Consider the following 16,964-nt stretch of genomic DNA (forward strand, 5'->3'; position numbering starts at 1 on the left):
GGATGGTTACACGTAGCCATTCACTTTTGAAACACTGAAAGAAAACGTATTCTGGGTTTTATGCATTTTATCTCTAGGACCAAAAGACATTGTGTAACAAGATGAGTCCAAACTACATTTGGAGATGATTATTTTATGTTGCACAAGACATTATAAAATTATATGATCCCAAAGTACACAGAGTTGTACCACACTGTCCTTTTTGAGTTCAATGTACCCAGATTGAACTGCCTCATGAGAACATAAGACATTTCTTGGCATTGTCTATTGAAACCAGACACTGTGAAGAAGGAAAATCTGTTCTGTACACCACCAAAAACCACAAGGAAGGGTAAGTAAACTTCCTTAATCACTCTAGAAAAGCATAATAAAAGTATACCTCACATTCATTCTCAATCAGTTTCAATGATGTAGTGTTTCTGTTAATGTCACAACCTTGAAGATTTAACATTAACCAATATGCCAGTGATCAGAGGTGATAAAAAATGATCAATCGTGACAATGCATTAATTTCAATGTTGTATGAAAAATTGGTACTGTAGATCCACTGTTAATAATATTCATAAAGCAAAAAATAATACAATAATACAAGAAAACTGATCGGTATAAATCACATTTTTCTCTGTATTCTCTTAAGCATGGATCCAGTTGGAGTGAATGTTATTGAAACAGCAGCTCTAGGGAGACCCTTCCAGCTGGGTATGCTGTATGACTGCAGAAAAGATATACTAGTACCAGGTAGAATTTGATCAAACATTTTACTCTGATAATGTGGCAAGAACAAACTTTAAATGTGTCCATTGTTTCATTCATGAATGCCCCATTTAACAGACATGTTTTAGCTTAAGCCAGGACAATGTCTTAAAGCCCCAGTGAAATCAAAAACAATTTTTTTCCAAATAAACAAAATTCCCCTTTAGAAGATATAAGCTTTCCAAACGGACAGTCTGGCACATGCTTTAAAAAAATCTTGAAATTCCGTGGCATCATGCTACACTTCAGCCTCTCGTCAAAGCTGATGAATGGTGAATGACTATCTGCATTTTTCAGTTGAGATCAGTTGAGATACTTCCAAACATCAAATAATGCTGCGCGTTTCACTGGGTTTTTAATTTAAATTAGGATATTTAAGTCGCTTCCTTGGATGAAAACATTACTGATGTGCATCTTGAGACAACACATTGGCACTGACCTATTTTAAGATGTGTCAGGGCAATTTGTTTTCACTTAAGACAACTCAAACTTTCCTTTAAGTCTGGGACTAGTCTTAAGCTTTGTCAGTGAAACCAGTCCTATATCTAAATGGCTGCTATGATAACATTTATCTGAGACAATCACAGCCTTTTTATCAGGGATGTGCTCTGTGGCTTCAGCCACTGCCTGTTTGTTCTTCAAGTCTGAGGTGCCCCTTTGGCACAACACTGAACAGTAGACCGTATGAGCGAAGTGGTGTAGTGATTAACCCAAAAACGACCTTGTGGACGGATTCGTGCAAAATCCATCCATCCATCCATTTTCTACCGCTTATCCGGGGCCAGGTCGCGGGGGCAGCAGTCTAAGCAGAGATGCCCAGACATCCCTCACCCTAGACACTTCCTCTAGCTCTTCCGGGGGGACACCGAGGCGTTCCCAGGCCAGCCGGGAGACATAGTCCCACCAGCATGTCCTAGGTCTTCCCCGGGGTCTCCTCCCGGTCGGACGGGCCCTGAAGATGCCCAAGCCACCTCAACTGACCCCTCTCGATGTGGAGGAGCAGCGGCTCTACTCCGAGCTCCTCCCGGGTGACCGAGCTTCTCACCCTATCTCTAAGGGATCGCCCAGCCACCCTGCGGAGGAAGCTCATTTCAGCAGCCTGTATCCGGGATCTTGTCCTTTCGGTCATGACCCAAAGCTCATGACCATAGGTGAGAGTAGGAACGTAGATTGACCGGTAAATTGAGAGCTTCGCCTTGCGGCTCAGCTCTTTCTTCACCACGACAGACCGGTACATCGACCGCATTACTGCAGAAGCTGCACCGATCCGTCTGTCAATCTCCCGTTCCATCCTTCCCTCACTCGTGAACAAGACCCCGAGATACTTAAACTCCTCCACTTGAGGAAGGAACTCTCCACCAACCTGAAGTGGACAAGCCACCCTTTTCCGACTGAGGACCATGGCCTCGGATTTGGAGGTACTGATTTTCATGCCAGCCGCTTCACACTCTGCTGTAAACCGTCCCAGTGCATGCTGAAGGTCCTGGTTTGAAGGGGCCAACACGACAACATCATCCGCAAATACCAGAGACGAGATCGTGTGGTCCCCAAACCTGACACCCTCCGGCCCCTGGCTGCGCCTAGAAATTCTGTCCATAAAAATATGAACAGAACCGGTGACAAAGGGCAGCCCTGCCGGAGTCCGACATGCACTGGGAACAAGTCCGACTTACTGCCGGCAATGCGAACCAAGCTCCTGCTTCGGTCGTACAGGGACCTGACAGCCCTTAGTAAAGGACCACAGACCCCATACTCCCGAAGCACCCTCCACAGGATGCTACGAGGGACACAGTTGAATGCCTTCTCCAAATCCACAAAACACATGTGGATTGGTTGAGCAAACTCCCATGAACCCTCCAGCACCCTGTAGAGGGTGTAGAGCTGGTCCAGCGTTCCACGGCCTGGACGAAAACCACACTGTTCCTCCTGAATCCGAGGTTCTACTATCGGCCGTATTCTCCTCTCCAGTACCCTGGCATAGACTTTCCCGGGAAGGCTGAGAAGTGTGATCCCCCTGTAGTTGGAACACACCCTCCGGTCCCCCTTCTTAAAAAGAGGGACCACCACCCCGGTCTGCCATCCCAGAGGCACTGTCCCCGACCACCACGCGATGCTGCAGAGGCGTGTCAGCCAAGACAGCCCCACAACATCCAGAGACTTGAGGTACTCAGGGCGAATCTCATCCACCCCCGGTGCCTTGCCACTGAGGAGTTTCTTGACTACCTCAGTGACTTCGGCTTGGTTGATGGACGAGTCCACCTCTGAGCCCTCAGCCTCTGCTTCCTCAATGGAGGACGTGACGGTGGGATTGAGGAGATCCTCGAAGTACTCCTTCCACCGTCCGACGACATCCCCAGTTGAGGTCAACAGCCTCCCACCTCCACTGTAAACAGCGTTGGTAGGGCACTGTTTCCCTCTCCTGAGGCGCCGGACGGTTTGCCAGAATCTCTTCGAGGCCAGTCGATAGTCCTTCTCCATGGCCTCACCAAACTCCTCCCAGGCCCGAGTTTTTGCCTCCACAACCACCCGGGCAGCAGTCCGCTTGGCCTGCCGGTACCCGTCAGCTGCCTCAGGAGTCCCACAAGCCAACCAGGCCCGATAGGACTCCTTCTTCAGCTTGGCCGTTTTCCCTTACTTCCGGTGTCCACCACCGGGTTCGGGGATTCCCGCCTCGACAGGCACCGGAGACCTTACGGCCACAGCTCCGAGCGGCCGCTTCGACAATGGAGGTGGAGAACATGGTCCACTCGGACTCAATGTCTCCAGCTTTCCTCGGGATCTGATTGAAGCTCTGCCGGAGGTGGGAGTTAAAGATCTCTCTGACGGGAGACTCGGCCAGGCGTTCCCAGCAGACCCTTACAACGTTTGGGTCTGCCGAGTCTGTCCAGCTTCCTCTCTCGCCATCGGATCCAACTCACCACCAGGTGGTGATCAGTTGACAGCTCCGCCCCTCTCTTAATCCGAGTGTCCAAAACATACGGTCGCAGGTCAGATGAAACGACTACAAAGTCGATCATCGACCTGCGGCCTAGGGTGTCCTGGTGCCATGTGTACTGATGGACACCCTTATGCTTGAACATGGTGTTCGTTATAGACAAACTGTGACTAGCACAGAAGTCCAATAACTGAACACCGCTCGGGTTCAGATCAGGGGGGCCGTTCCTCCCAATCACGCCCCTCCAGGTGTCACTGTCGTTGCCCACATGGGCGTTGAAGTCCCCCAGTAGGACCCTTTCCAGCACCCCTCCCAGGGACTTTCCAGCACCCCTCCCAGGGACTCCAAGATGGTCGGGTACTCTGCACTGCCGTTCGGCCCGTAGGCACAAACAACAGTGAGAGACCTAACCCCGACCCGTAGGCACAGGGAGACGACCCTCTCGTTCACCGGGGTAAACTCCAACACATGGCGGGAGAGCTGGGGGGCTATAAGCAAACCCACACCAGCCCGCCGCCTCTCACCATGGGCAACTCCAGAGTGGTAAAGTGTCCATCCTCTCTCGAGGAGTGTGGTTCCAGAGCCCAAGCCATGCGTAGAGGTGATCCCGACTATCTCTAGTCGGAACCTCTCAACTTCACGCACCATCTCAGGCTCCTTCCCCGCCAGCGAGGTGACGTTCCACGTCCCTAGAGCTAGCTTCCGTATCCAGGAATCGGGCTGTCGAGGCACTCTCCTCCGACTGCCGCCCGATCCACTCTGCACCGACCCCCTATGGTCCCTCCCGCACGTGGTGAGCCCACGGGAAGGCGGCCCCACGTCGCTCCTTCGGGCTGAGCCCGGCCGGACCCCGTGGGGAAAGGCCCGGCCACCAGGCGCTCGCATACGAGCACCGACCCTGGGCCTGGCTCCAGGGTGGTGCCCCGGTTGCGCCATACCGGGCGACGTCACGGTCCTTGGTATTTTTAACATCATAAGGGATTTTTGAACCACTCTTAGTCTGACCCGTCGCCTAAGACCTGTTTGCCTTGGGAGACCCTACCAGGGGCATATAGCCCCCGACAACATAGCTCCTAGGGTCACTCGGGTACTCAAACCCCTCCACCACGGTAAGGTGGCGGTTCAAGGAAGGGGCAAAATCATTTAGTTTTTTTATAATAAGATTAGTTGGACCTGGTTTAGCAGTGCAGTGGGCGAATAAAAAGTACGTTCTGGACAGAATTGGGCAACCATAGGAAAGAAATGGGAAATCAAATTACTAAAATTACGAGTTTTTATTTATTCAGTACACATGAATAAATCCAACACATCCATCACACATACATACACATGAAGGGATAAGTCAATACAACATTCTCAATGAGTATGTTTACATGCACAAAATAAGCGGATGTCAATCTTATAAATAACTATTTTCACATGTTTACATGTGTGGCGCCCCCTCTGGTCTCAGGTGTACTAACCTACTTAAAACAGAAAGCGCTAGATCCCAGATTCTTTAAGTAATGTCTCTCGACGTTATTTTATGATTAAAATGGGATGACCCCTTGATTGTACACTGATTCTTGCCTCTCTCCTTAAGACTTAGTGCTATTTGAGCATTAAAAATGACCAGTAATAGTTAGAACTTGTTGTTCAACTAATACATATGAAACCATTATACAGGTGACATAACACAAAGTATTTATTAACCGAATAGAGAACAAAAAAGGAAATTCTAGCATTAAAGTAATTAAATTAATTAATTGGAAATAAATAAAGTCAGTTCACTTAAACTTTGAATAAAGGTTGTTGTTTGAGTCTTCTGTTCACACCGAATACAAACCCCTCAGATGAGCTTTTACCTCTGACACTAACTTGCTTCCGTAAGCACAAACAAATATGTTGCAGTGTTAGAGTAACGTTCACCCAACACCAAACATAATACCGTATGCTTAACTCTTTAAAATACAGACACAGAAAAATGAGAAATCTGAAATTTAAATCAGAACAGGGTGCAATAACAGACTGAACACTAAATATAGCATGTGAAACAGTTGAAGCATCAACGTTACATTTCAGGTTCCTTTCGAACACTAAATCTCATTAACACTTTCTGTCTTTTGGATCACCATTCAAATCTCAAATCATAAATAGGTTGGATGTTGTAAGAGAATTATTTTGCAGATCTGTGAGCACAAAAAACACAGCCACAGAGATCAAGCTTTTGAACTAATTTATTTCAGGGAAGATACGTCTTTATATAATTCACAGTAAGACACCTGTTATAACCAAATAAGGTATAGAAAACAGCATGTCAGACAAAGAATGTTTAGTTTAGAATAAATCCCCTTCCTCCACATTTAGCCAGCTGTCCGATGTGAGCAAGAAAACCCCTTCATAGGCTACACTTAGTCATTCATTTATGTGGACTTATTTATCCATGGGAAAAATGAATCTAACAATCAATTCAATTAAACATTCAGTTCACAACCCCCCGTTGCAGGCCTGAAGCGTTGCTTGTGTACGTAAAGGCCAAATAAAATACAAACTGGCCGCTTCTCTTTGTAAACCAAAAATCATACAAACATACTGTGCCTTGGAGATCATGATGTTAGCAAGAGCCTCTCGATCATGATGTTAGCAAGAGCCTCTCGTTACCCGATAGCCCTGGACCTCGAGCGGCGACGATCAGTCAGCCATCTTCATGCTGTCCAGGTGTCAGCGAAACATTATCATCTTAGTGTTGTGTTCTTATGTGCATGTTGACCTGTAGGTGGCAGTAGAGGTTGCTTCTATGGGTATGTGGGATAGGAGACGGAGAGTGAGAAGTGTTACACCAGCGACTACATGCGCTATACTATTCTGCTACTTTCTTTGTTTTGAATAAAGTACTCTTTTTGTCCATACGCCTCCTCATTGTTACTTACTAAGGTGAATGCGCAAGGAATTCAACCTGATGAGGATCATCTTTCTACCATTCTTCATGGACCTGCACCAACAGATGCAACACAACTCCGCTCTTTCCTCGGTCTACTATCCTGGTATAGTAAGTTCATTGCAAATTTCGCAACGTTCGTGGAGCCTCTGCAGGCTTGCATCAGACAGGGCTCCAATTTCACCTGGTCGGAGGAGGTGCAGAAATGCTTTGAGGCTGTTAAAAAAATGCTTGTTTACAGCCCTGCTCTGGCATTATTCGACCCAGATTTGCCTACGGTATTATCTACGGATGCCTCTGCCTATGGCCTGGGAGCTGTTCTTGCTCAGGTTCACGAGGATAAAACAGAGCGCATTGTTGCTTTTGCGTCCCGGACATTGTCATCTACTGAACGCAAGTACTCGACCATTGAAAGGGAAGCACTTGCTTGTGTTTGAGCCGTTGAAAAGTGGCGAACTTACTTGTGGGGTCGTAAATTCCTCCAGCGCACGGATAACCAGGCTTCAACTGTGCTTTTCTCATCCAAAGGAACTGATCGTGCCTGAATGCCTATTGCGTGCTGGGCAGCGTGGTTAATGTGCTTCAACTATGATGTTGTTTATCGGCCTGGAGCTCAAAACAATACGGCCGACTGTCTTTCTCATCTGCCTTTGCCTGCATCAGCTGACGACAACTTCGATGCTGAACCAGAGTTTGTGGCTTTTCTGTCTTCGGAGATGTCAGCTTTGTCGCCTCCTGAGGTTGCTTCTGCCTCCGCAGCATGCTCAGGACTGAGTGCATTACGTGCTGAAATTGCTCGCGGGTGGCCTTCTTCTTCAACTTCTGTGGATATTCTTCTACGTCCATACTTTCATCTACGCAACAAACTAAATGTGCAGCAGGATTATGTGTTCAGGGGACAGCACCTAATTGTTCCTTTCGTGCTACGGCACACATTAGTTAAGTTAGCTTACGCGGGTCATCAGGGAATTGTGCGTACCAAACAACGGCTTTGTGAACTGTACTGGTGGCCAGCATCGATTGCTTAGTTAAAGAGCACATCCAGACCTGTCAACTGTGTTTGTCCTCTGACAAAACTGCCAACACCTCAGCTGCGCCCTTGCAGCCAGTACCTTTTCCGTCTGTTCCGTGGGACAAGATAGCTGTTGATGTGTTGGGCCCGTTTGAAACAGCTGTGGGAGACTGTCGTTATGCGCTCACATTGATTTTAAAGTGGGGGATTGGGTGCGTGTGCCCAGCCCAACTCATTTCCGAAATTTAGTAATCCTCTCCAAATTGTGCGTGAACTGGGGGTGTGTACTTACCTGTTATCCGACGGGAAGAAATGGCATGCTTCTCATCTGGCTCGTACTGTTGCACCTGTTTTGGAGGCTACTGACACAGATGCTGTGGACTTGTCCTTTCAGTTTCTTCCTCCTCCAGAGCCTCAAGCTCCTGAAGTTTTGAAAAGGGTTTCTACCCGTGTAGCCGACATCCCCGTTGGATGGAAGATTACGTTACGTAGTCATCTTGCATTACATGTTTACAAAGTTTGAGTAATTCATAGGTCATCGTATAATAGATTTTCATATGAATGCTACATTCTAATAATTCTTATGATGCTTTATTTTCCTAGTCTAGTTGCAAGTAATTGTATTATTTCAAAGTGTATACTTGGTACTTTAGTAACTTTGTTATTGGAATTTTGTGTTGTTGTTCATTAAAAACTGTGTAGACAGTTTGCTTTTAGTAATGAGGGAATATGTTGTGTTCTTATGTGCATGTTGACCTGTAGGTGGCAGTAGAGGTTGCTTCTATGGGTATGTGGGATAGGAGACGGAGAGTGAGAAGTGTTACACCAGCGACTACATGCGCTATACTATTCTGCTACTTTCTTTGTTTTAAATAAAGTACTCTTTTTGTCCATACGCCTCCTCATTGTTACTTACTAAGGACATAACACCCAGCGTAACCATCTGGAAACCTCTTTGCAGTTCTGCCACACACGATTCTGACGATTTAACAGTTTGGAGCAATTGGTTAGATTCCCTGTGGATATCGTCCTTCTTACTAATGCAACGGGCATCTGAAGAAAATATCCCTTACAAGCCCCATGAACAGTCTAAAACATGCGCAGTAGTGCTCACGTGTTAAAATTGACAGTTCGTCCAGCTCACTTCTTGACTTTTTCCTTGTGCAGTCGTTTTGACTTTACAGAAAGACCGGAACATATAATTTAACACCTGCTTCATACACCAATAGTGCAATTCGAGAGAAAACAAAGAAACGCCTGCTTACAACAGGCTAACCACGATCTTCTCCAGCATCTTTCTCCTCCCTTGTTTAGACCAATCACCATGCCTAACTAGGTAGGACTCACCCTCCTTTGATCAATAACAATCCTCAAACTTGCGGATACAAAAAGTATACATTCAAAAGTAAACATTTGTGGAAAAACTTTATGAATAAACTTCTTCCCAAAATAAACAATCATATTAAACATGCATTTAAATGAATCAAAACCAGGAAGAAACTCAACCCTGGGTTACACATGCATATCAGTACACCAGAATGGAAGTTCAAGTTTTGTCAGGTTTCTTGGGTGCAGTGACATCATTATCGATAGTCCGTCTTGTAATGAAAAATGCTGCAGGAAATCAGTGAGAAGCTGTATTTATCTCTTCTTATAGTTTCATTTTGCCGTTTCTACATAAACTGCATGATTCGAGTGTCATGAACTGTGTAGGAGTAGAACCCAAGCGCAGGCAGACACGGGGATGAAGGGTTTAACAAAAAGTTTATTCACAATAAACACAAAACAAAAACAAGACAAGATAAATAATAGTAACAATCAAGACACGGACTAACTAGGCTGGGGAAATAAAAACTAAGAACAAGACTAGACTAGACTAGACTAGACTAGACTAGACTAGACTAGACTGACTCACCAAAACACAATGTAACAAGAACTAGAGACAAGCTAATCCATGGGATACAGACTTTGAAAAGCATACAGCAAACACATTCAATGAACGAGCACGGGACAATGACCACGAGGATGTTTTAAAGGGGAAACACAGGATAATTAACATGGGGCAGGTGTAGGTAATGAAACACTAATGGGAAGGCTAACGAGACAAAAGGGCGGGAAACACCGACGAGACACGAGAAAGCACATGGCAAGTCAAAATCAAAACAACGCCATGTCTTTCTCACGCAAAACCTAAGGCTATGCCATGACTCCGCTGCAAAACCAAGAATAAGCATGACATGATAGCGGAATCATGACATCGAGAGACGACGTTCATGTTTTATACTTCTTTTGTTAAGCTGTGATAATGCCCTCATATGTTATACCTAATCAAGTGTTATTTGAATATGTGATGTGATCTTCCTTATATGGTCATATGCAAAAGAAATAAGGTTTTTGCTTGTGCCGTTTATGACCTTTCCCTGATAAAACATTTTACGAGTTTGCATGACCTTACACATTATCAGATTATTAAGCTTAATCGTAGTAAGACTGTGCATGTTAACACACTTAATGGGCCTCATTCATGAAACACAATCAGAATTAATTTAAGTTTAAAATTGTTCTGGTGCAAAGTTCAGATTCATGAAAATGCTTGTATTTCCAAAATGTTAGTTGATATGAAAGAAATGTACACCTGCTCTTTTTTTTTTGGAGATAAAAATGGATGACAAATTTGTATTGCAACGAGATCGGGTTGGACTCCAGGCAAACGACCAAAAGCAACTAAAGTTTGGCGTTATACGCATGAAATATGGCGCTTTGCTTTATGTCAAGTCAAGTCAAGTCAGCTTTATTTATATAGCGCTTTTTACAATTTTCATTGTTACAAAGCAGCTGTACAAGAAAAAATGACTATAAGTAAAACATAAAAGGTTATGGAATTCAAAACACAGGTCAAATATCAGACACACAATAAATTACTATATGCAGAGTTAATTAAATAAGACTATCAAATTCTAGCAGCCCCCCCGGCCAGGCAAAACAGTGCAAAACAGTATGCAAACGGTGGCGAGGAACCCAAAACTCCATTGGAGGAGAAAAAAAACCTCGGAGGGAAACCAGGCCTAACCAGGGGATTCCAGTTCCCCTCTGGCAAAAACTGCAGCCTCTGCACAAGCTCTGTATGTATTACACACAATCGGAAAGCTTAAACTCGTGTTATTTATTCTCAGATCGAGGAGATGGGATTGGATGTATCATAAAGATATTTGATTGCCCTGTCTTTTTTTTTAATCTTTGGGTGTGTCTATATCAGATCTCTTGTTCAGTTGTCAGGGCGTTTTTTATTTGTGAATCCAGAGGAGAGTTTCCGGAAAGGTCTGTTTTACGTGCAAATCACTCATATATTTACAACTGAAACATTCGTAATTTGCAGGTTAAATGGTCCTTCACATAATTCACGGATTCACAAATAAAAAACACCAGATTTGATTGTAAAATGTGTGTATGTTATTCGTAAATAGGGTGGGAATGCACCCTCATTGACAATTAGCATAATCCCCACCTGTGATTTACAGCTACTCAAATAATGTATCTAGAATGCTGTGGAATCCTGTGGACTCCATTCTCAGGTTTAGCACATTAAATTGCATAAATGCATAAGAGACTAAAAGGCTTTATGCCTAACAATAGATTAATGAATTAGCATGTGTCCACCAAAGCGTTCAACAGCTGAAATAAAAAGACAGGCCAATGGAACGTCTCTGTTCTGTATATTCATTTCGTATAGGAACCCCATTCTACCAGACCGACAGAAAGGGATCTCGTGAAATATCATTAGCGTGCAACAAAATGCAGTGTCAGTTTGTCTAAAATAATAAAGAACGTTCAAATGTTTTTCACACCATTTACACATGGTAAGGATCATGTGTACATTTATTTCATACCATTTTTTTAATTTTTAAAATATAAACATTTTTGCGAACAACTTTACACAAAACATTGTTCTGTTCGTGTTGCACAAATGTGTGTAAAACCTGTCTTGAATATTGGCTATTCATTAGGAACTCGTGACTTGCTAAAATAAATAAACAGTGTTTTGTTGATATGCTGCTAGGTTGTACAAATCAATGATTAAAATATTTATTGTCAAAAATGCGTAAATCACTAAATGTTACTGAATTTTCATTTTCCCTAATTACAGGACTCAGACTTTGGACTAAAGATCAGATGGAGCAGAATATTTGTGCTCATCCTCAAATTTATACAGATTTTAAAGTCACAGCTTCAGACTCACTTGAGGAAAAATCAAAAATACTAAAAATTGATGGTTGTTTAAAGCTGAGTCTTTTAGGTGGACTTATCAGTGTAAATGGAGCTGCCAATTATCTCAATGACACCAAGAAGTCCTTTAATCAACAGAGACTGACTTTACATTACCACTGTACCACAAAGTTTGAAGAACTGACCATGAATCACTTAACATCTAAAGATGTTTTTCACTATGATGATGACGTAGCCACACATGTAGTGACAGCAGTGCTGTATGGAGCAGATGCTTGTTTTGTGTTTGACAGAGAAGTTTCGTCTGATGAGGACAAAAAAACTGTTGAAACAGATGTAAGGGTTGCCTTGAAGAAACTTAAAGGCATTTCAGGAAAGTCTGACGCAAAGTTTGATCTGAATGACAGTCAGAAGACTGCGCTCCAAAAATTCAGTTGCACGTTTTATGGGGACTTGCAGCTTGACTCTAATCCAACAACTTTTCAAGAAGCAGTGAAGGATTTTGAAAATCTTCCGAAAAAATTAGGGGAAAACAAAGAACTTGCAGTTCCTTTGAGAGTTTGGCTCTATCCTTTAGACAAACTTTTCTCAAGAATTGTGAAGTTTCAACATGACATCAGCATCAGTTTAATCACAGATATTGAATCAGTGATTGAGAGTTTAAATACGACTGAGATGAAATGTAGTGATCTCCTGATAGATACACCTGCTCTGACATTTAAAGTGTTTCACAAGAAAATTCAGAAAATGAAGCAGAATTGTCACAATTACAAGTCGAACCTCATGAAGGAACTGGGCTCTCTGTTACCAAAGATTCGTGGTAAATTCATAGAAGATACAGCACTGATTGATCTTCTGCGTGAACATGAAGAATCCCCATTCCAAAGAAATGCTCTTGAACAATGGCTGAAAGAGAAAGAAGAAGAATCAGATGTCATAAAAATACTCCTCACACAACTGAATGACTCTGGAGCAATGGTAGAGGTTACACTAAATAAAATGATGATGGATCTCGAAGTTGAAAATGTGGTCAGCTACACTTTTACATCATTGGGCAGGTCAGATGAGCTTCTTTCTGAACAAAAGGCCTATCTGAGACCTGAGACAAAGAGAAAAAACAACAAAAACACAAAAGGTTCAAAGCACAACACTTGGCTCACACCTGATATTCAGAACACGTTAAGGAACAACTTGAAGACATTTAAAAACTTGATTGATTCTAAAGAGTTTGAATCAACCAGGTTTATTGTTACTTCAATAGAAATGAAAGAACATCCAGGTTCCAGTATTCTCTTGTATGGAGATGGATGTGATGATGCTGTGTGCTTCTGTCCTCCATCAAAACCAGACTGTCCAATCACCGAAGAGATCAGAGGTGGTCAAGTGATGTTGAAGGTGTCTCCATCATGTCCTGCTACAGTAGAGATGAAGTTACTGTTTAAAATGAAGAAAGAGAAAGACTGGACATCTCAAACTCTGCTGAAGAACCAGCGTACAGTTACTCTGACTGATCTCAGACAGGTCACTGAATATGACATTAAATGTGCAGCAGTGGGGAAACTCAACTACACCATTGAATCTGATGTCATGAGAGTCATCACACAGGTATAATATTCATTCATGCATGATCAAATGAACTTGGCATAATGTCAATGCTTCAATACATTACTGAAGTTAAGTGTCAGGTGTGTTTGACCTGTTTTATTACAATTATCATTGCTATTTTATGTAAACATTTTATCGATGTATTTGCAAAACCAACATTTTAAAGGGGTCATATGGCGCTAATACGTGTTTTTCTGTGTCTTTGGTGTGTAATAAGTTGCCCATGCATGTATTAGACACGTAAAATTGCAAACATTTAAGTGTCGGAACAAAAGATGCATTCAATCTAAAAGCGAATGCTCACCCAGACCTGCCTGAAACGCCTCGTGTAACCACACCCCCACAAATCTTCAGTTCGTGGTTTGATTTGACTAAGACCTTTCCGAGCGATAAGCTTTTAAAAAAACCTGCACGTTTCAGAGAGGCGGGGCAAAGAGGAGATACAAACATATGTGGAAAATACGGCGTTTTTGAACCCTAAATCGTGTTTGCATATTGCAAATCTAAAACAAATTATAATATTCGTTTAACCGTGTCATATGACCCTTTAAAACATCTACACGACATTACAATATCATCCTTATTTTTATGTCATTACAGAGAAAAAGTTTGGCCATATTGGGTCACGAATTGTTCAAAATTGATGAACAGGTCAGGAAAAGCATCTTAATTGAAGATGGAAATCCTGCTCGCTACCATCTGCAAACAACAACAACAGACAATCAGTTTGAGTCGTACCAAAAAATCACCTTTGGTGAAAGAGACCCAGAGAAACCTCATAAATTAATTCTGCTGGTTGGAGAAACAGGCACTGGAAAAACAACCCTCATCAATACTATGATCAACTACATGTGTGGTGTACAGAGAGAAGACAAGATCTGGTTTGAGATCACAGAGGATCAGAGTAACAGAACATCAGCTCACAGTCAGACGTCTGTCTTTACTGTCTATGGTGTTTATATACCAGAGATTTTAGTTGACTTCACAATAATTGAGACACCAGGATATGGAGATGTCAGACTTCATGAAAATATTGCTGAGAGTTTACTAAATGTATGTAGTTCTGAAGGTGGGGTTCATGAAATTGATGCTGTGTGTTTTGTGATTAAAGCACAACAAAATCGACTCACTGACAGACAACAATGCATATGTGATGCTGTTCAGTCTTTATTTGCCAAAGATATTGAAGAAAACATTGTGTTACTTTTCACACACTCGGATGGTTTTCCTCCTAAAAATGCCCTGAAAGCTGTTAAAGAAGCAAAATTTAAGTGTGCTAAAAACGAGAAGAATCAGCCCATCTATTTTCTCTTTGACAACTGTCAGTCAGAGACATTTGGTGAAGAATATGAAACAATGCAGGAAAAAACATGGGATCTCAGTTACAGAGGAATGACAGGGCTTTTCAAGTTTCTTGACATGATACGACCAAAAACCTTGCGGCTGACACAACATGTTTTACAAAAGCGGAAACAGTTGGAGGCAAACATCTCCCGTCTACAATCAGAAAATTTGGAGAGGCTGGTAATTGATGCTTTTCACTGTGTGGAGGTTCTGGAGATGATCGCACTGAACATTGATTCACTCTTCATACTTCAACGCATTGACTTTCTCATTGACAAGTTGAAGGAAATTAAAGAGCCTGAAAAAGCTGAAACTCTGGAAAACATCAAGGAGAGAGCAAGAGAAGAAAAACACAAATAAAATGTTTCAGAGAATTGTATTAACTCGTAATAAACACAGGGCATTTTGGAAGGTCATCTTAAAAATAGGCGGTTTGCCTAATGGTTACATTTTCAATTAAGTTGCAAAGGGACCTAAAAGGATCTAAATCACACTAAGCAAAACCAGTGACAGTGATTACTGTGTATTATGATTGTATGTTTTGACATCTTTTGTGATCTATTGGGGACAAATCATACAATTTTAGAGCAACATGAGGGAAAACGTTTATAGTAAATGCAAATGATCTGTAGAAGGTCCGTTAGTGATTTCTACTATTACGTGAATTACATAAAGCTTTATATCCTTTCAAGTATAAAATCAAGTTTTTGATGCTCTACTCTATATTTATGGATGCTTCTGTGATTCATGTAGCCATAAAAATGCCATTTAGAGTTTAATAATGCTTGTTAAGAGGGAATACTTTGTATGTTTAGTATAGTAACTATGTTCTTTAAAACAAAGGAAAATGACTGGTAATATTCAGTTCCTGTATTTCATAACAATACTGGACAATAAGTTGTATCCTGTAGTGACATGTTTGTTCTGTTTTATAACTGTTATTAAACTGGTATTATTTTATGTTTAGAACATTTGTTTGGAAGCATATTGGTAGTAATTTTCAATTTTAAAACGCAAAATGGCAATGCAGCATGTAAAATGACAATGGAATTATGTATTTGAATATACATTTTTCAAGTTCCAGTTGTGTCTGGCAAACTGAAGATGCTTGGGGTCAGCTGTGGCCTAATGGTTAGAGCGTTGGGCTTGTGATCAGAAGGTTGCCGGTTCTAATCTCAGTGCCAGCAGGTCATGACTGAAGGGCCCTTGAGCAAGGCACCTTACCCCTGATTGCTCTGCAGTAATGTGCCACTGTATAAAACTACGTGTAAGTCGCTTTGGATAAAAGCGTCTGCCAAATGAATAAATGTAAATGTAAATGTAAATGTTTCTGGATGAGAGTATAGGCTTTTTTCTTAAAGCACCTCCAAACAATTTGTGGTGATGTAGGTGACATTGGATTATAGCCAATACTGAACTGATCTGGTGTGAAGGGAGAAGCACGAGCAGCTGATACTGAGCGGTTCTCGAGTCAAGAACCGGTTGCAGCAGTTTCAGATCACCAGTACAATGAGCCGGTCATTACGTCATTACGTTAGGACGTAAAAGAACCATTTCATTGAAACAAACTGTCCGAAATGAACAGTCGCAGAAATAATCGGACCTGATCACTAGCTGAATCGATCAATGCACTGCTGTGTCTGTTCGCAGTTTCACTTTCAGTTTAAGCAGCATCTGGAACTGCTGAGTGCTACTGAGTGGAGGCGGGGCTCATTTTTATATTCATGAATCTGCATATACATAATGAAGCTGAGGTCTAGAGTTTCATTCAAGCTATTAGCTATTTGAAAGCAGAAAAACGATGTAATTTTGATGGTCAAAGATTAGTTTTATGGGATACAATTACTGACCAGAGTGAGACTTTAACAAAGTAATTAATGTTTATATAAAACTGTGGTGTATTTGAAATTGTTTGTTTTCAATGAGAGCAGAGGTTTTAATCACAGTAATATTTAGAGCAAAGAATCAAAAGGTATTTTTGACATTTTTTCACAGCCTTCTTTGCTCATATTTCCCAAGGTTTTGTCAAGGTTGTGCTTGTCAGTTCTGTATGTCTTGTCTTTGTTTAATGTTTTTATTTTTATCCTGGGGTATTCCAGAAAGTAGGGTCAACTTACCTTCAGCTAAACAGTGAACTCTGGGTTGATTAACCCAAACCCTGCTTCCTCGGGGTA

At 42.3% G+C, this 16,964-nt stretch overlaps 1 protein-coding gene across 1 annotated transcript; it reads left to right on the top strand.

The window, feature by feature from the left end:
• The first annotated feature begins 212 nt into the window (after window positions 1–212).
• LOC306912060 (verrucotoxin subunit beta-like) lies at window positions 213–15,750 on the top strand. The gene is made up of 4 exons (XM_079487914.1): window positions 213–331; window positions 638–738; window positions 11,762–13,446; window positions 14,047–15,750. The coding sequence occupies exons 2-4, from the start codon at window positions 639–641 to the stop codon at window positions 15,148–15,150; spliced, it is 2,889 nt and encodes a 962-aa protein (XP_079344040.1). The 5' UTR covers window positions 213–331; window position 638; the 3' UTR covers window positions 15,151–15,750.
• Window positions 15,751–16,964: the final 1,214 nt, after the last annotated feature.

Source organism: Barbatula barbatula (assembly GCF_947034865.1).
Source record: "Barbatula barbatula genome assembly, chromosome: 23".
Classification (NCBI taxonomy): Eukaryota; Metazoa; Chordata; class Actinopteri; order Cypriniformes; family Nemacheilidae; genus Barbatula; species Barbatula barbatula.